This window comes from Bombina bombina, chromosome 2, assembly GCF_027579735.1.
Source record: "Bombina bombina isolate aBomBom1 chromosome 2, aBomBom1.pri, whole genome shotgun sequence".
In the NCBI taxonomy this organism is placed as follows: Eukaryota; Metazoa; Chordata; class Amphibia; order Anura; family Bombinatoridae; genus Bombina; species Bombina bombina.
Window position 1 is genome coordinate 554108983 of NC_069500.1, and position 20136 is coordinate 554129118.

Sequence of the window (20136 nt, forward strand, 5' to 3'; positions counted from 1 at the left end):
CTCCTTTTCCTGACCTTTCCCCACCGCATTTTTAATGATTTGCAATAGTGTAATGCATCTCCTGCAACAACAAAGCACTCTGAGAAGGCAGGAAAAAAAAACAACCTAAGTTTATGCTTACCTGATAAATTACTCTCTTTTACGATATGACGAGTCCACGGATTTCATCCTTACTTGTGGGATATTAACCTCCTGCTAACAGGAAGTGGCAAAGAGCACCATAGCAGCGCTGTATAAATAGCCCCTCCCCTTCCACCCTCAGTCATTCGGCCGAAGATTATAGGAAGAGAAAAGGGTAAGGCTTAAAAGGTGCAGAGGTGACTGAAGTTTTCAAAAAAAAAAAAAAAAAAAACACCTAAACCCAACCTAAAATAGAAGGGAGGGCTGTGGACTCATATCGTAAAAGAAATTAGGTAAGCATAAATTTACTTTTACAAAGATTTGACGAGTCCACTGATTTCATCCTAACTTGTGGGAAACCAATACCAAAGCAATAGGACACGGATGAAAAGGAGGGACAAGACAGGAACCTAAATGGAAGACACCACTGCTTGAAGAACCTCTCCCCCAAAGACAGCCGCAGAAGAAGCAAAAGTATCAAACTTGTAGTGGAAAAAGTGTGAAGGGACGACGACAAAGTTGCAGCCTTACAAATCGGTTCCACAGATGCATAGTTTTAAAAAGCCCATGTGGAAGCCACAGCCCTAGTAGAATGAGCCGTAATCCTTTCAGGAGGCTGCTGTCCAGCCAGGCAGATACTTCTCAGCCAAAAAAACAGAATTTATGCTTACCTGATAAATTACTCTTGCAGTGTATCCAGTCCACGGATTAATCCTTACTTGTGGGATATTCTCATTCCCCACAGGAAGTGGCAGAGAACACACAGCAGAGCTGTCCATAAAGCTCCCCCTCTGGCTCCGCCCCCCAGTCATTCGACTGATGTTTAGGAGAAAAAGGAGAAACCATAGGGTGCAGTGGTGACTAGTTTAAACAAGAAATTTTAACCTGACTTAATTGCCAGGGCAGGCCGTGGACTGGATACACCGCAAGAGAAAGTAATTTATCAGGTAAGCATAAATTCTGTTTTCTCTTGCAAGGTGTATCCAGTCCACAGATTCATCCTTACTTGTGGGATACCAATACCAAAGCTTTAGGACACGGATGAAGGGAGGGAACAAGACAGGTAACCTAAACGGAAGGCACCACTGCTTGCAAAACCTCTCTCCCAAAAATAACCTCCAAAGAAGCAAAAGTATGCAGTGAAGACCAAGTCGCTGCTTTACAAATCTGTTCAACAGAAACCTCATTCTTGAAGGCCCAAGTGGAAGCCACAGCTCTGGTGGAATGAGCTGTAATTCGTTCAGGAGGCTGCTGCCCAGCAGTCTCATAAGCCAATCAGATGATGCTTTTCAACCAGAAGGAAAGAGGTAGCAGTCGCTTTCTGACCTCTCCTCTTACCAGAATTGACAAACAAAAGATTATGTTTGTCTGAAATCCTTAGTTGCTTGTAAATAGAATGTCAAAGCACGAACCACATCAAGATTGTGTAAAAGCCGTTCCTTCTTAGAAGCTGGATTAGGACACAAGGAACAATGATTTCCTGGTTAATGTTCTTAATAGAAACAACTTTAGGAAGAAAACCAGATTTGGTACGCAAAACTACCTTATCTGCATGGAACACCAGATAGGGTGAGTTACACTGCAAAGCAGACAATTCTGAAACTCTTCTAGCAGAAGCTACCAAAAACAAAACTTTCCAAGATAATAACTTAATATCTATGGAATGTTAAGGTTCAAACGGAACCCCTTGAAGAACTGAAAGAACTAAATTTAGACTCCATGGAGGGGCCACAGGTTTATAGACCGGCTTGATTCTGACTAACGCCTGTGCAAACGCTTGAACATCTGGTACTTCTGCCAGACGCTTGTGTAAAAAGGATAGACAGAGCGGAAATCTGCCCCTTTAAGAAACTAGCTGATAAACCTTCCTCCCATCCTTCTTGGAGAAAAGACAATATCCTTGGAATCCTAATCTTACTCCACGAGTAACCCTTGGATTCACACCAACAAAGATATTTTCGCCATATCTTATGGTAAATTTTCTTGGTGACATGTTTTCTAGCTTGGATCAGAGTATCAATGACTGATTCAGAGAACCCACGCGTGGATAGAATTAAGCATTCAATCTCCAAGCAGTCAGCTGCAGAGAAACTAGATTTGGATGCTTGAATGGACCCTGTATTAGAAGATCCTGCCTCATGGGCAGTGTCCATGGTGGAACAGATGACATGTCCACTAGGTCTGCATACCAAGTCCTGCGTGGCTACGCAGGCGCTATCAGAATTACTGAGGCCTTCTCCTGTTTGATTCTGGCTACCAGCCGAGGGAGAAGGGGAAACTGTGGAAAGACACAAGCCAGATTGAAGGACCAAGGCGCTACAAGGGCATCTATCAATGCCGCCTTGGGGTCCCTGGACCCGTAAAGAGGAAGTTTGGTGTTCTGACGGGACGCCATCAGATCCAACTCTGGAATGCCCCATAGCTGAGCAAATACCTCCGGGTGGAGTTCCCACTCCCCCGGGTGAAAAGTCTGACAACTTAGGAAATCTGCTTCCCAGTTGTCTACTCCTGGGATGTGCATTGCAGATAGATGGCAAGAGTGATCCTCCGCCCACCTGATTATCTTGGTTACTTCCTTCATCGCTAAGGAACTCTTTGTTCCTCCCTGATGATTGATGTATGCAACAGTCGTGATGTTGTCCGACTGAAATCTGATGAACTTGGCCGCCGCTAGCTGAGGCCATGCCTGGAGCGTGTTGAATATCGCTCTCAGTTCCAAAATGTTTATCTGGAGAAGAGACTCTTCCCGAGACCATAGGCCCTGAGCTTTCAGCGAGCCCCAGACCACGCCCAAGCCTAACAGACTGGCGTTGGTCGTTACAATGATCCACTCCGGTCTGCGGAAGCACATTCCCTGAGACAGGTGATCCTGAGACAACCACCAGAGAAGAGAATCTCTGGTTTTCTGGTCCAGTTGGATTTGAGGAGACAAATCTGCATAATCCCCATTCCACTGTTTGCGCATGCACAATTGCAGTGGCCTGAGATGAATTCGAGCAAAAGGGACTATGTCCATTGCTGCTACCATTAATCCGATTACCTCCATCCACTGAGCTACAGATGGCCGAGGAATGGAATGAAGAGCTCGGCAAGTACTTAGAAGCTTTAACCTTCTGACCTCCGTCAGAAATATTTTCATTTCTACCGAGTCTATTAATGTTTCCAGAAAGGGAACCCTTGTGAGCGGGGACAGAACTTTTTTCTGTGTTCACCTTCCACCCGTGAGACCTTAGAAAGGCCAGAATATCCGTATGAGCCTTGGGAAAAGACGACGCCTGTATTAAGATGTCATCCAGATAGGGTGCTACTGCCATGCCCTGCGGTCTTAGTACCGCTAGAAGGGACCCCAGAACATTTGTGAAAATTCTGGGAGCGGTGGCCAACTCGAAGGGAAGGGCCACGAACTGGTAATGCTTGTCCAGAAAAGCGAACCTTAGGAACTGATGGTGATCTTTGTGGATAGGAATATGAAGGTACGCATCCTTTAGATCCACGGTAGTCATATTGACCTTCCTGGATCATTGGTAAGATTGTCCGAATGGTCTCCATCTTGAAAGATGGAACTGAGGAATTTGATTAGAATTTTTAGATCCAGGATTGGTCTGAAAGTTCCTTCCTTTTTGAGAACCACAAACAGGTTTGAGTAAAAACCCAGTCCTTGTTCTGTAATTGGGACTGGATATATCACTCCCATCTTGAGAAGATCTTCTACACAGCGTAAGAATGCCTCTTTCTTTGTCTGGTCTGAAGACAGACAAGAAATTTGGAACCTTCCCCTTGGAGGGGAGTGTGGTGGTAATTAGTACCAGAATATTAAACCAAAGGGGTTGTCCACCTTTTAAAATTATTTTATTGGAAGACAAATAATATAGGTATGAAGATTAACAATTATCTATAGGCTACAAAATATAAAACAAGTCTCAAGAAATACCAAGAGCTACAAACATAAAGATACAGTCCAAATTATATGGGGCAACTCTATTTTAAACAAACCCAGATTAAGCAATATTAACTAAACATAGTGAACAAGAGAATTTATCCCAAAGTAAAATGTATACGAATGCTAATATACTCAGCCAGTTCAGTCCTCCAATGCTCTCTGTTGCTTCCAGGAGGTGAGGAAGATAAAAAAGTGTGTATACTAACTGTTGGCTCCCATTGTATACTTAATTCATTTAAGGTGTGTCCTACCATACACCAATCAAAAGGCTATATGGGAGTGTCCTTAGACAAAGACTAGGCCAGAGGCCTAGTCTATATTTTAAAATATGTTTGTAAATTAAAGAATTAACTACTTGAACACTCTAGGGATAAATTCTCTGGTTTTATGACACCACAGAGAGTCCTTGAATTCTAGAAGATACCCCTGAGCAACTATCTCTAATGCCCAGGGATCGGGAACATCTCTTGCCCAAGCCTGAGCAAAGAGAGAGTCTGCCCCTACCAGATCCTGTCCTGGATCGGGGGCTACCCCTTCATGCTGTCTTAGTAGCAGCTGCAGGCTTCTTGGCCTGTTTACCCTTGTTCCAGCCCTGCAAATGCTTCCAGGTTGCCTTGGGCTGTGAAGAATTACCCTCTTGCTTTGTGGACGCAGAGGTTGAAGCAGGACCGCTCCTGAAGTTGCGAAAGGAACGAAAATTAGCCTTGTTTTTAGCCTTAAAAGGCCTATCTTGAGCCCTTTCCCCCAGGATATCCAAAATAATTTATTTCAACTCGGGCCCGAGAAGGATCTTTCCCTTGAAAGGAATATTCAGTAACTGTTTTAGACGACACATCGGCCGACCATGATTTAAGCCAAAGGGCTCTGCGCGCCATAATGGCAAAACCAGAATTTTTTGCCGCTAGCTTAGCCAATTGCAAAGCGGCATCTGTGATAGAATTAGGCAGCTTTAGAGCCTTAATTCTATCCATAATTTCGTCATACGAGGTCTCCATCTGGAGCGACTCCTCCAGTGCCTCAAACCAGAAAGCCGCTTAGTAGTTACAGGAATAATGCAGGCAATAGGTTGGAGAAGGAAACCTTGTTGAACAAATATTTTCTTTAGTAAACCTAATTTTTTATCCATAGGATCTTTAAACGCACAACTGTCTTCAATTGGTATGGTTGTGCACTTGGCTAGTGTTGAAACTAGCCCCTCTACCTTAGGGAGGGTCTGCCATGTGTCCCGCCTGGGATCAGTTATGGGGAACATTTTCTTAAAGATAGGGGGGAACAAAGGGTAGACCTAGTCTCTCCCACTCCCTATCCATAATATCCGCCACCCTCTTCGGGATCGTAAACGCATCAGTGTATACAGAGATGTCTAGATATTTGTCCATTTTACACAATTTCTCTGGGACCACCATGGGGTCGCAGTCATCCAGCGTAGCTAATACCTCCTTAAGCAGCACGCGGAGGTGTTCCAGCTTAAATTTAAACGCTAAGGAATCTGATTCTGCCCGCTTAGAAACCTTTCCTGTGTCAGAAATTTCTCCTTCGGACAGCACATCCCTCACTGTCACTTCAGAGTGTTGTGAGGGTACAACAGATAAACCCTCCAAAGCTTCTGATTGCTCATACTTCTTAAAACCGAGCGATCACGCTTTTTAGGAAAAACTGGCAGTTTGGATAAAAATGCCGCAAGGGAATTATCCATGACTGCTGCTAATTGATGTAATGTAATAGGGGCTAATGCGCTAGAGGTACTAGGCATCACTTGCGCGGGCGTAACTGGTGTCGACACATGGGGAAGGTAAGCTATCCTCGTTACCTTCTGTCAAATAATCATCTTGGGCTACATTTTTAAGTGAAAACAACATGATCTTTAAAATGCATAGATACATTAGCACACTTAAAAACACAAATGTAAAGGGGGTTCCACCATGGCTACTAAACAGACGTTGCTCTATCTGTAGGCTCAGACATGTTAAACAGACTTAGACAGCACTCAAATACTAAAATATGCAATTTGTGAAAAAACGGTACTGTGCCTTTAAATAATAAAAAGAGCACACTTTTTTTACTAAACCTTAAAAAATGATCCAATCTTTCTGAAAATTTTACCACACAATCCTAATGCTTTGGAATGATTGCACAGCGAATTTCAATTAACCCCTTAATGCCCAAACCGGAGCAACCTAAAGCTGACAACCGGTTAGCAAACTACAGCACCGTGCCACAGCAATCTGCTGTGGCCCTACCTGCCCGTGGGGATGATTTTGATGGAAAATAAGCCTCTATGAAGTCCTCAAGTAGTCTCTGGACCCTCCACGTGAAGCTGCATGAAGCTGTCTGCAATATCAACTGCGCAACTGAGGCGCGAAATTTAGGCCCCCTCCCTCTCCAGAGTTGTGGGGCCTTCAAAACCCTAAATAGGTTTCTAAAATTCTGCCATTTTGGAATAAAACCCCATAAAAACACTCAAAATCGTAATAAAACTTGTATAATGATTAGATTTTCACTATAAAATAATAGATTGCCTTTTAACAGTGTCCACCAGTCTTTGAGCCCTGTTAATTAAGCCTTCCTTTTATATTGAGTCTCAGAATATGGCTTACCTTCCCCACATGGGGATTCTTGTCAGTCTTCTAGCATTACTAAGTCTTGACTAGAAAATGATGACTGAACATACCTAATAGCAGTTAAGCCTGCAAACTGTTCCCCCCAACTGAAGTTTTCTGGTACTCCTCAGTCCTATGTGGGAACAGCAGTGGATTTTAGTTACAACATGCTAAAATCATTTTCCTCTCAGCAGAATTCTTCATCACTTTCTGCCAGAGAGTAAATAGTACAAACCGGCACCATTTAAAATTAACAAACTTTTGATTGAAGCTATAAAAACTACAAATCTAACACCACATTCACTTTACCCTCCCGTGGAGATGCTACTTGTTAGAGCGGCAAAGAGAATGACTGGGGGGCGGAGCTATATGGACAGCTTTGCTGTGTGCTCTCTTTGCCACTTCCTGTAGGGAATGAGAATATCCCACAAGTAAGGATGAATCCGTGGACTGGATACACCTTGCAAGAGAAATTATTGTGTATCATATTTCAAATTTGATGCCAGCCTAGAGCTTCTGTTTGAGTTCATTACTTGACTTGCTGTTTTGCATATAAGTTTTCTAGGACTATACTTTATTTTGATAATTGGTAAAAAAAAAAAAAGTTAAATCTGATTCTGTTACACAGAACTAAAGAATAATATTAGCGATGCACCAAAATTTGGGATGTGTAATTCCAATTTCAGCCCAAAGAGGACCAATTGGCTAAAAATGCACAGCCCTCCCCTGTTCTATTGAGTTACATGTCTATCCTTAGCATAAGGTGAGCAGCACAGCACTGGCATGGTACACAGAGCACACACATAAGAACCATGATATGATGGATGATGATGATGATATTTGAAACCAGCAGTGCCCTTTTTTTTTTTAGAAGGAAACCAAAGTTCTGAATGCAGTATTCAAAGGAGGATAAGTAACATGTTTATAAACACTTGATATTATCAGACAGCCCTAAGCACACGCATTGAATATGTATAAGCCTTATATACCAGTACTCATACATCAGCCTCTTGTGCGTAGACATTCTATTCGCCTGAGGTAAATATGCATGCACACTATATATGCATAAGCCCCAAGCTCCCACACAGTTGGTACAAATTAGCACCCACCAGACAGTGTATACAAAAAAAAGCACAGTAACTTTCTATAACCTTGCACGTAAGGTCGTAGCAAAGTCCAGTGGTCCTGGTGATAGGTGACAGGCAGACTCCATTTGGGGCTCCGGACATATAATCCGACAGGTCAGTGTGAGACCCGAACCAGAAACAAGGCAGAGATACGATGAAAGACGATCAGGTGCAGCCACGCCCATCGCACAGATAACTACACCCAAAAACAAAACATATCTCCACCTCGTATTGTTGTCTGGCTATAACCACACTCTCCCTTGTAGAGCTCCACCAGTTTCACTGCAGTGACCACGCCCATTTGTTGGAATTTTCCCGCCTACAAGCTCTCAGCTACACACACACACTGTAGTTAAAGAAAATAAAAACATTTCGGATTTGTTTCGGTTTTCGGCCAGGGGCATCCTGAATTTTCGGTATCGGTCCAGAATTTTCATTTCGGTGCATCCCTACCCACAAAGGGATTTTATAACAGCCCCAGCCAAAATTTTTAATAAGGCAAAACCTGCTATTCTTAAATAAAAATAAATGTCTCAGTGCCTCTGGCTAAAACCTGCCTGACTGTCTGGGAAGAATAACCCCTGTAAGGCTTTCTACTATAACACAGCATAGTTAGTTCAGAGTTCTGCTGCAAGCCCCTGAAATAAAACTGCACCTACCTCCATGCTGAGTAACAGCATGAAATCACTCACAGTATCCAGGAGGTCCACTATCTCCTCCAGAGGTCCTGTGGATAAGAGAAAACGCCTTAGGCAAATTCACCAAGTCCATCTCCAGGCAACACCAATAAGGGAGGCGTAGTGAGAGTAAAACTCCACAAGTTCCCAGCAATTGGTCCTTCAAAAGCTGCCCAGAATAAAAATTAGTACACATAGGCACCATTTAAAATAAAAAAAAAACTTGAAGAATCTAAACTAACACCTCACTTTACCTCTTCCTATCACTAACACAGGCAAAGAGAATGACTAGGGGGGAGGGAAGGGAGGGGATAACATATACATATACACACATATATACACACACACACAGCGCTCTGCTGTGGAGCTCTTTGCCACTTCCTGCTGACCAGAAGGCGATATCCCACAAGTAAGGATGAAATACGCGGACTCGTCATGTCTGGTAAAAGGTTACAATTTGGTTTGCTTTGTAAAGAATATTTTAACAGTTTAAACTTGTATAATACAGCTGTAGTTAAAGGTCTAGGATATCACTCCCCTCTATTCTCAATTTCAAATGGCACTAGACAGGGCTGTCCTCTCATCCCTTTTGTTTACCCTGGCGATAGAGCATCTGTCAGAGCAAGTTAGGATGGATAAACAGACTGAATCACCTTGTTTGGCACAACACACAAGATAGCACTCTTTGCCGACGTCGTGACAAGGGTTGCACCGATACCGATCCTAGTATCGGTACCGATACCAAGTACTTGCATGAGTTCTTGTACTCGTGCAAATGCACCGATACCTCCACTTACTACCCATATGCTATCATGTGGTGTTTTTTTTCAAACTGCATGTTCCCATTGTCAGTATATTTATGAAAATCTTTGTAGTGCTATCCAAATAATATTTATCAGCTTATGGCAGGGTTATAAACACAATACAAAAAAATAGAAACCCTGATCAACCAGGCATCTACTAGACCATACAATTAATATAAATATCTGAATTCTTTTATTTAGTTAATATCCATGAACATATTGAAATATATTTGCAATAAAAGGAAATGAAATATTATATGCGTTCGAAAACTATTTAAATATGCTATGCAATAATATATCAGCTTATCTTAAACACCAACCTTATTTACAAATCTTTTAACATCCAAGCAATACAATTTTGAATTGTGCTCTTAAGCAATAGGATAAATATATATATATATATTTTGCTATTTAACTGTAATCCTAATACAAAATTAACTTACAATCTTAGAACTTGCACAGATGAGTTACTTAGCCAATCAGATACAGATTTAAACAACAATACAATATATAGGCTGAGAAATGCTAACTTGAAAAACACACTGCTTCTTTAAATCTATTAAATACAAATTGACTATGCACATAACTTATCTTACAAAACCCAGAAAACTGTATCTTTAAACTGCAGTGACTTTAAAATATCACATGTAATTAGCAGCCCTTTTCTTATACTCTATATATACACGTTACCAAAATGATATCCAGCTTCAAGATTTTTCACACCTCATAAAAAATAAGTGTAATTGCAATGGAACAGGAGAAATATGGCCCACTTTGTTTTTATAGTTTGACTGTGTCCCACGCAAAACAGTTTCAGTCAGTTACAAAAATCAGCAGCCCGTCTTCTCCACCTTTTCCTGCATAGCACTATTTAGTGTAATCATTGGTGTGAAATATGGGTGGCCCTTCGAAACCTTGTCCCTCTATTGGATAATCTGAATATCCCATTTCCAACAGCCAAAAAGCTTTCTGGCTGTAGTCCTCATGGCAACACCGGGTGGCAGCATTACAATTAGGCAGCACAAACAAATGCAGCATGACAAAAAATACAAAAACACAGCTATACATTTAAACCTCTTTCTTTAAAATGTATAATAACTACCATAATTTTCTTCATATTAATAAGTTTGCAATACCAATCGCAGCTGGGTAATATCATATTACCTCTCTGGTCATTTTGATATGAGACATGTGTCTAACATTATTTATATTGTATTATATTAGTTTATACTGCCAATTATTCTGAAATTAATGGCATTTACATATTCTAATATGTTTTCTTTCACTTGTCCGACAATTTCTGCATATATGAATTGATGCCTGCAATAGAAATGGAAACAATTATCAAATGGTTTAAGCATTTCATATGTCTACGGTCCATCTGAAATAAAATTAAGTATTATTAATCATTTATTTTTAGGTCCACAAACATCTATTTATATTCTTAAAAACACAGAGGTTAAGATATTCATGCTTTCAAAATATGTATGTCTTGTATTTATTTTCCTAGTATATTTTATTTGAAATCATACTACAGTTGCTTTGAAATCATAATGTAAGCCATGTGTCTTCGCTATGTTATTCTAACCCCAGACACAATGTCTGTGTCACGTGTATTCTGGTGTTATCAGCCACACAGCCCGAGTCTCTCAAACAAATCTGTGCTAATTATCAGTCCCTTGAAGAATGTTTGCATCTCTCACATCTTTTCAGACGGATCGGCATTTCCCTTGGAGGAAACCCATATATGGGCCTGTATCCTGTTGTCTTTCAAAATTACTTCCCCCAACATTCCTTTAAGTGACTGTATTAAATTAGGCAGGCCAAATGTTCCATTGTATCAAAGTGCTGTCATTTAACATTGGTTCCCAGGCAATCATACAGAGGTTCCTGAAACTGTGTTAATTTTAAGTTCCTTGCTAAATTATACAATTGCATAATTTAGCATATTGAGTGTAAGATCTCCTGTGTAATTGAAGAAGTGGGGGAGAACTGAACCTGTCTGTTTTGCATAACTTTAACAATGAGTGTGGGAGATCTCTTAGAAATAATCCTTTGTTTTACAGACCATGTGCACATCTACAGATTTATTAAATAAAGATAAATATACTTCTATATATTATTTAATAATATTTCAAATACCTTGACACCATTTCATTTAAAGCTGGAGTGGAGACTAAACTAAAAATTGTTTACTACTGTTCTGCCAATACAAATTGCTCTTATTTGTATTACTGTAGGAGAGATCACTGTACTGCGTTCAGACAAACCCCTGAAGTACTGGGCAGTTAAACTGAGATTTCCAGCTCTGGCTAAAATGGCCCAAAAATATATTTCTGCCCCATGCAGTGGTGTGGAAAGTTGAACCTCCTTACTGATAGCAAAAACAGACTTCTAGCTGAACATGCAGAGATGCTTCTGTTCCTTAAAAAGAACTTGCCACTAACTTTTGAAAAATGATTCTAATTGCTAGATTGCCTTTTATACTGCAAGTTCTCATCTTGCACAATTATGTTCAAAACATACTGTACTCTGAGGAACATCTTAGCTTATATAATTGCAGGAAGAGTACTCATAGGAAAAATTAAGTTAATCCCAATGAACACTCATCCTGCAATTATAGGACTAGATTTAGATTACATTTTATTGGTAAGCTTTACCAATGCTCTGTTCACATTTCCAACTCCATAGCCTTTAATGGAGTAGGACGTGTAATGAGAGCATTGGTAAAGCTTACCAGTCAAATGTAATCTAGCCCATAGTGTTGTTCACCATGATTAAACTGTATTCTGTTCTATTTTTTACTGTATGGCACTTTTGGTTGGTTGCAATTTTATATTTGTTATTTATTATTGTTTTTAATATATTTCATTGTAATATTTTTATTTCTAAACATGTTCTGTGAACTTTGTGACAAATAAAAGCTGTTTTATTATTTCATAATGTCTTTTGAGCTACAGTCCTTCATAATTATAAAGAAGGAATCTTAAAAAAATTTACCTTTGCCCAGAAAGCCGCCCTTGCTCTCCTTCACATTGGGACCCACGGTCTCCCTAAAACACCATACATACCTATGCATCTCCCTCTTTATAACTGTTAAAGGGACATACTGATTTTTTTCTTTGCATAACTGTTTTGTAGATGACCCATTTATATAGCCCATAAAGTTTTTTTTGTTTTTTTAATGTATAGGTTTGCTTTTTTTTATTTATTATTTAATTATTTTTTTTTTTTTTTTTTTTTAAAAACATTGCTCTGGTTTTCAGACTCCTAACCAAGCCCCAAAGTTTGAGGATACTTTGATAACTAATCCAGCTTGCTTCTGTTTGTGTAAAGAGGGGTCTTATTTACAACTCAGTGGGCTTTCCAGCTACCTTTTCAACAGAGCTAAACCAAGTTTTTAAAAGGTTTTATACTTGATTTTGATATCAGTATCTGTGCATCGTATTCTTAATAGTGTCTATTACATGCAGTTATATGACAATTGGTGTATACCGTCCCTTTAAGGCAGCTATAGCCAAATCCTGGAAAAAAGAGAATCACCAGCAAGCTGGCCCACGAGTCTGAATTCTATGGTATACATCTACATGATGGAAAAAAAAAAAAAAAAAAAAAAAGTATTTTCCACTTAACAAATCTGACCTCTGAGCTCACCTGGGTAGATTGGGGAACAAAATGTAACACTTTATGGACACCTAATGCCACAACTTGACTACTCTCTCTCCCCCTCCAATACCCCCTTTCATCAGTACTGATTAGTATTAAAATGAATATGAACGACATGTTTAACTTACTTAAACTACCAAGTATAGAAACTTTAGGACCTGCGAGTCTTCAATTTTATCATCAGTCTCATTTTTGTTACATGACAATTTTCCTTAAAGGGATAGTAAACCTAAAAAATATTTTCAACTCATTCAAAACTTCTTTTTATAATAAAGCCATTTGTAATTGGGACCTTTGTACAGTTTTCTTTCTATTTCTTGAAATTTTAATAGAAAAATAAATTTTGCGCCAAACCCATTTTCTACTTATTATGCAGCCTGATACGATGTTCTACCTAGGTAGAAACATCATGGCGGCCCGCATGCGCAATTAAACTATTTACATTGAAAACATGCGCAGACTCGCCCCTCTGTCTCCAGCACCGCTTTCAGCAGTCTACTGAGGAGACAGGAACACAAGTTACTAGTATGCTAGAGCAGCATCTCTAGCCACCTGACAGATTTGTTTCACAGTATCTCAGAAACCGGCCGGCATCAACAGTGCATATGTTAAGATTCTTCCCTGTTTATGATGAAGTGTATCTGTACAGCGCGAGTATGAGCGCTCTGTTTATTTACACTGTCGGACTCATCTCCCCCTCCCTCTTGCTGTGTTTGCTTTCATGTGGAATTGGAGCCCTCTCTAATCAAACACAGCAAGGAAGAGATAAGCCGGACAGTTTAAATAAACAGAGCTTTCACACTGCTGCTATATTCAAAGTCTGAAGCAAAGATGCACTAAATCACGAGCAGGGAAGAATTCTAGTACAAACGCAACGCTGCTTTTGTTATTGCAGGGCTGAACTGGGACAAAGTCATGCACAGCTAGTCTCAGCTAAAGTTACTTTACTATTCCCTGTCTCCTCCGATTTGTCTGTGTGAAGCTCAAGCTGCCCCTCCAATACTGATGAATAGGCTGTGAACAGCTGTACATTAACATTGAGACTGCGCATGCGATGTTGACTGAAGGTAAAATTAAAATGAAGGGATCCAGCCGCTTCACCATTGGATGGGGGGGCGGATGCTGTATTTACATGAGCCATGCCTCATTTTATGGGCGGTCATTACTGCTCATTTCATGATAGTTTAATGCTAAAAATAAGGTATGTAAAAGCTTAAATTTTTTTTTAAAAAAAAAAAAACAAATTTAATTGCATTCATATTAGTCAATATAATAGTTTAGAGTCAAATGGGAAAAATTTCTAACCCTTTAAATAAAATTTTCAAAAAACAAACAAAAAAACCTTCAATAGAAAACGGATGCTGTCCCAAGTTTGGTTTATGCAAACTACTTACACCGGTAACATTGACAAACAGTAGTATTAGGTCTTAGGCACTGGTAAACCAAAAAAGTTCTTGCAATTGGAGGAAAAAAAAAAAAGAAGGGGTATTGCAGAAAGGGTAGAGGGATAGTTTAGTATCCCAAATTTGGAAGGTATCACATCCCGCCGTGGGGGGGACAGGGGACAATGGTGCGTCGCCAGGGAATGATATTGGAAAAGAGCTATCAACTCCACATTTACCCAAACATGTTATATTTTTACCATGGGAATTACTTCAGAAACCTAGATATTACCGTGGAAATTACTCTGTTCCAGTATCATTCCCGGGTGCCGCAACAGCAGCAGGGAACTTATCCATGCGCCCCACCACAATGTAGTACCTTGCGAATTTGGGACAAGACACTAAACTACAACTTTACTACAGAAAGATATTGCATTTCAGTTTTAGAAGAACCATTAATAACTCAATCCCAAAATACAAAAACATATGAGGGAAGCATTGTAGAGTGACCAGGGGAGGACTGGCAACTTTTGGCCTAGGGGTGCAAGAACAAGCCAGGTATTTCAGCCCACCCCTTTAAAAATTGTATTTTTGATATCATAATAAAATGTTTATATGTAAATAAATGATGGTAGTTGATTCTCGGTTATCACAGAGCTCCTTCTACACATGCATGTAAGCCAGCCTACAGCTATACTAAGCAGGACTTCTGGGGAGTAGAGGTGGCAAACCAGGTGCATTTGGCTGGACAGGCACAGCTCTGTCAACAAGAGGTGAGGTCCATGGAAAGACAGCATTGTGAGGATTAAGCTACAAAAAAAAAAAAACACAAACACAACCCTCCTTGGTAGACACTACAACCAGCATCCTAAGCATATGCGAACCTACGCAGACCGAGTAAAACTGTAGCAAACAATGTACTTCTAAACAGCATTAAAGTTAACCCCTTAAATATGATCGTGCGTGACACTCGGGGAAAATTATATATAAAAAAAAAAATGTCAGAACCAATATATATATATATATATATATATATCTATCACGCAATACATAAGCGGAGAGAGAACAATTATAAACTTAGAGTACGAGAAGATAGTACGCAGAGTATTAGTGTAGTGTCACAAAGACAAACGTCCCAGCCCACTATACCAGGTTCGGTAAACAAATGTCAAGACGATAGCAGCTTATTCATTACCAGGAAATGGATCAGGATGTTGAAAAGAAATGAGCTAAACTAACCACCCTTCTTACCAAGTAGCCTCCCGTCACAAATAACCCCGCCCTTCCCTATTTTATAGGATTATATGCTGTCAATCAGAATGGATTCTCCGTTTTAACCTACCTTTTTCGTAGTTAACCAATTGCATAGATTCACCTGCAAGAAGAGACAGTAAAGTTAAGTAAACCCGCCAAGTAGAAGCCGTAGACACCGCCCAGTTAGCGGTATATATTACATCATAGCCTGGTATATTGGTCTGCTCGTAATCTGTGCTCCGCCTTATATTATACCTGTTGCCCAATCAGCTGACCTCTCCTACCTACGATGAGCTTGTTAATTATTTACTAGAGCAAACTCATGGCTTTCTAATTTTAGTCTGGACACGTGTTGATTGGCCGAGTTTGTTATTGTTTGTGCAATGGCTCGAAAAATCTGATTTAGTGCCTTTTTCTCGCACCTGATATGTGAAAAGTGCATATCTCTACGTCTTTGTCTTCTAAATAAAAAGGAATGATTCAGACTTTTTTGTGTAATTTTATTTTTATTAGATTTTACATATTTGTACTGTGTACACAATAGTATTTGCAATACAAAAGGTACATATTGTGTAAATTTACAGCGTCAGCTATGATTTGAATCAAATAATAGCATTGGAAGATTGTTACATGAACCATCATAATGCTCTGCAAACTTCAAGTTGTTAGAATGAAGAGGGGAAAGAAAGGGACAGAGAGAGCATAGTTGCCAACATTTAAAAAAAAATTCCAGGGACACTTTGCAGCAGAGCAAGCAAGCAGGTTACTGGAGTATTGACGACCTACTACTGTTCAACTGTTCCACCCACTCAGTTCTGCAATCAAAACACACCCATTTGAAAGTAATAGTATAATTTAGAGTTATCCATAGTTTATTATACAGATTACAGCACCAAGCTCTTACACCTACCCAGTCTCTGGAACACATTCTGGGCATATGGTTATTTTTACAACACAGAATCAAAATTAGAAAGACAAATAATATGTGAACCCATACCCCCCAACTGTCCCGATTTTAGGGGTCTGTCCCGAGTTGCTAGCCATCTGTCCCGATTTGCCCCAGGCATTTAAAAAAAAAAAAACTTTTTTTTTTTTTTTTTTTTTAATTCTATTGGGCCCATACTCAGAAGCAGATGGCTTTTCTCTCCCAGGGTTAGATACCTGTTAGATTCCCTGTGTAAAAGGAATGGTGTGTGGGTTAAGCAGGAGTAAGAAGGCTGTATACACTCTGACCTCAGGTAATGGTGACCTCTCTAACCTACCTCTGGTAATGATGATATCTAACCCCTGGTGATAATACTAGCATGCCTTCAGTTTTATACAATGAGCAGTGGCAGCCGCAGACTGCCAGCTAATGTGCTTGCCAACCCCAGGACCCCATACAATGAATTACAGATACCCATTGTGACACACCCTTCTGTCAGGACTGAAGGAGTTAACTGTGTTTAGCTTTAAGAAACTATTTTCTAAACACAAGTTGCTGGCTCCAACCATAATTTAGTTAGTGATAAGAATTCCATTGTTTGATCACCCTCAGAGAGAAAACGCCTAAGTGATAAGAAGAGCCAAGAGTGTCGTGGTTGAAGTGTTTAAGTAATATAATTCTATTGTATCATGTCAAAGGGCTTGTTCCCTCCATGTAATGTACAACAGTCTTTCAACCCCCATCTGGGGGGGGGGGGGGCAGACCTGCATAAATACTAGGCATAGCCTTTAATAAATGACATTCTGTTTAAACCTGAAAACTGGCTGGTTTGTGAATTGCTGATTCCCTATGCAGGACGTTGTTCCCTGGTATTAACCCTTGGTATCCTGTTGGTACCGTAACAATTGGTGGCAAGCGACGGAATGAACCTTATCGCCCAGAAGAGCAACTACACAAGCCAGTAACCTCAGGAAGAGGGGGATTATTACAATACTGACTAAGATGGAAAAGAGAAAAGTAAATTTTGCAGCTTTTAAAAACTTCCTGGAAACAGAAGGAGAGATTGATGGGTACCTTGCGGATTTTGAGAGGCAATGTGCACTACACAAGGTACCCGCAGAGGACTGGGTCACAATATTATCTGGAAAATTATCCGGCCGGGCCAGTGAGGCTTTTCGGGCCATTCCAGATGAGGAAGTCGGGGATTATAATACTATAAAAGAGGCTCTGCTCTCCAGGTATGCGGTTACACCGGAGGCATACCGGAGGCGGTTCAGAGACACTGTTAAATTAGCTGGAGATTCCTACCTTGAGTGGGCATGTAAGGTGCACCGCACAGCAGCTCACTGGATAGCGGGGTGCCAAGCCATATCTGGGGAAGAGGTGCTGCAGCTATTCCTGTTGGAACATTGCTTCGACAAGTTACCCGCAGGAGTTCGAGAGTGGGTTCGGGACCGTAAACCCTCCACCCTGCAGGAAGCGGCTCGCTTGGCAGATGAGTATACGGATGCCCGCAAACTGGACACTGCTACCACTAAGCCCCCTGCTAGAGTGGAGTACAGACCCCCAGTCACCCCAGCAGCTGCCAGTTACCAAACCCCGGCGCACCGCTATACCACACGGCCTCCGGCCACGAACTACCCTCAGAGAGCCCTGTTCAATTCGCGGTGCTACTCACAACCTATTCGGTGCTTTAGATGTAAGCAACTAGGGCACAAAAGACCAGAGTGTCCCCTAAACGCAGCGAACCAAGCGCAGTCCTGGAGAAGACCCGCCGGCGGAATCCCACGTAATCCTCAGCCTGCGGCGCGCTACGTAGAGGCGCAAGAATGCTGGAGCATCCTACATGAGGCAGACCTTGTGCAAGCTGCCCACCGGAATAACCGGCAACTGGTTAAAGTGAATGGGAAGAAGGTCAGTGGTCTACGGGATACTGGTGCTACCATGACCTTGCTTCAAAAGAACTTGGTGTCTGAGAAACAGTACACTGGAGACACTGTGGCTGTGAGGGTAGCAGGGGGCGATGTGTTCAGCCTACCTGTTGCCAGGGTACATTTGGATTGGGGAGTGGGCGCTAGACCTGTGAATGTGGGGGTCATGAAGGACTTACCTGCTGATGTTCTTCTTGGAAATGACTTGGCCCCCCTTGTTTCTGCCTACGCTCCTATGAGTCCCGCTGATGTTAACCCTGTGACTACCCGTGCCCAGATCCGTGCAGCAGAGACTGACCCACCTGCTGCTAAGCCCCAGGACGCTGAGCTCAGTAAATCTCTATCCGCTATTGATATGTGGAGGTCCCGTTACAATGCGCTGATGAAGGAGAAGAGGAGCGCAGAGGAAAAAGCACGTTTAGAACGTGAATCTCTGCTAGACAAGCTGCACCGACAGACTGCAGAAAACACCAGCTTGAGAGTGGGACATGAAACCTTAAAGACAAACTTAGCGACACTTGAGGAGAAGCTGACGCTGGCTCATAGTGAGGTGCAGCAACTCAAGGGCACCCTATGTCAGTATGAAGGGATTGTGGATACCTATAAAGAGCAGGTACAGAAAACTCGTAAAGAAGCTGATGGGATTTTGAAGGACTGTTTGGCCCTGGTCTGGGCACTGAGGAATTTGAACCCTTGTTTGTATGGACAGGAATTCTCTCTCATAACGGGAATACAGATGGATTGTCCCAGCAAACTGACATGCCTACCACCTCCTAGTCCGGTCATCCCCAGGTTGACCCGCAAAAGGGTCAAGCCGGGTCTGCCGGAGTGTTCCACAAGGGGGGAGCTATGTGACAGACCCTTCTGTCAGGACTGAAGGAGTTAACTGTGTTTAGCTTTAAGAAACTATTTTCTAAACACAAGTTGCTGGCTCCAACCATAATTTAGTTAGTGATAAGAATTCCATTGTTTGATCACCCTCAGAGAGAAAACGCCTAAGTGATAAGAAGAGCCAAGAGTGTCATGGTTGAAGTGTTTAAGTAATATAATTCTATTGTATCATGTCAAAGGGCTTGTTCCCTCCATGTAATGTACAACAGTCTTTCAACCCCCATCTGGGGGGGGGGGGGGGGGGGTCAGACCTGCATAAATACTAGGCATAGCCTTTAATAAATGACATTCTGTTTAAACCTGAAAACTGGCTGGTTTGTGAATTGCTGATTCCCTATGCAGGACGTTGTTCCCTGGTATTAACCCTTGGTATCCTGTTGGTACCGTAACACCCATATATGATGTAGTGTGTGTGTCTATCTGTATCCATAACTGTGTGTGTGTATCTGTATGTATAAATTTATGCTATGTAGTGTGTGTGTGTCTGCATGTATAAATGTAAGCTATGTAGTGTGTGTATGTGTATCTGCATGTATAAGTGTGTATCTGCATGTATAAGTGTATGCTATGTAGTGTGTTTGTGTCTGCATGTATAAGTGTATACTATGTAGTGTCTGTGTATCTGCATGTATAAGTGTATGCTGCATGTATAAGTGTATTCTATGTAGTGTGTGTGTATCTGCATGTGTAAGTGTATGCTATGTAGTGTGTATGTATCTGCAAGTATAAGTGTATGCTATGTAGTGTGTGTGTATCTGCATGTATAAGTGTATGCTATGTAGTGTGTGTGTGTGTATCTGCATGTGTAAGTGTATGCTAT

The 20136-nt window shown here is 41.1% G+C and overlaps 1 protein-coding gene across 4 annotated transcripts in view; it reads right to left on the bottom strand.

The window, feature by feature from the left end:
* Positions 1 to 15770, bottom strand: part of HABP4 (hyaluronan binding protein 4) — a 148044-nt gene extending 132274 nt beyond the window's left edge. For 2 of the 4 annotated variants that reach the window (XM_053702413.1, XM_053702412.1), the window contains exon 1: positions 15658 to 15770. In XM_053702413.1, coding sequence (XP_053558388.1) covers positions 15658 to 15682 — 25 coding nt within the window. In that variant the 5' untranslated portion in view covers positions 15683 to 15770. Of the gene's footprint in view, positions 1 to 15464; positions 15545 to 15657 lie in introns of those variants that run through there. The other 2 variants (XM_053702415.1, XM_053702414.1) reach the window with 2 other exon arrangements.
* Between the last annotated feature and the right edge of the window lie 4366 nt (positions 15771 to 20136).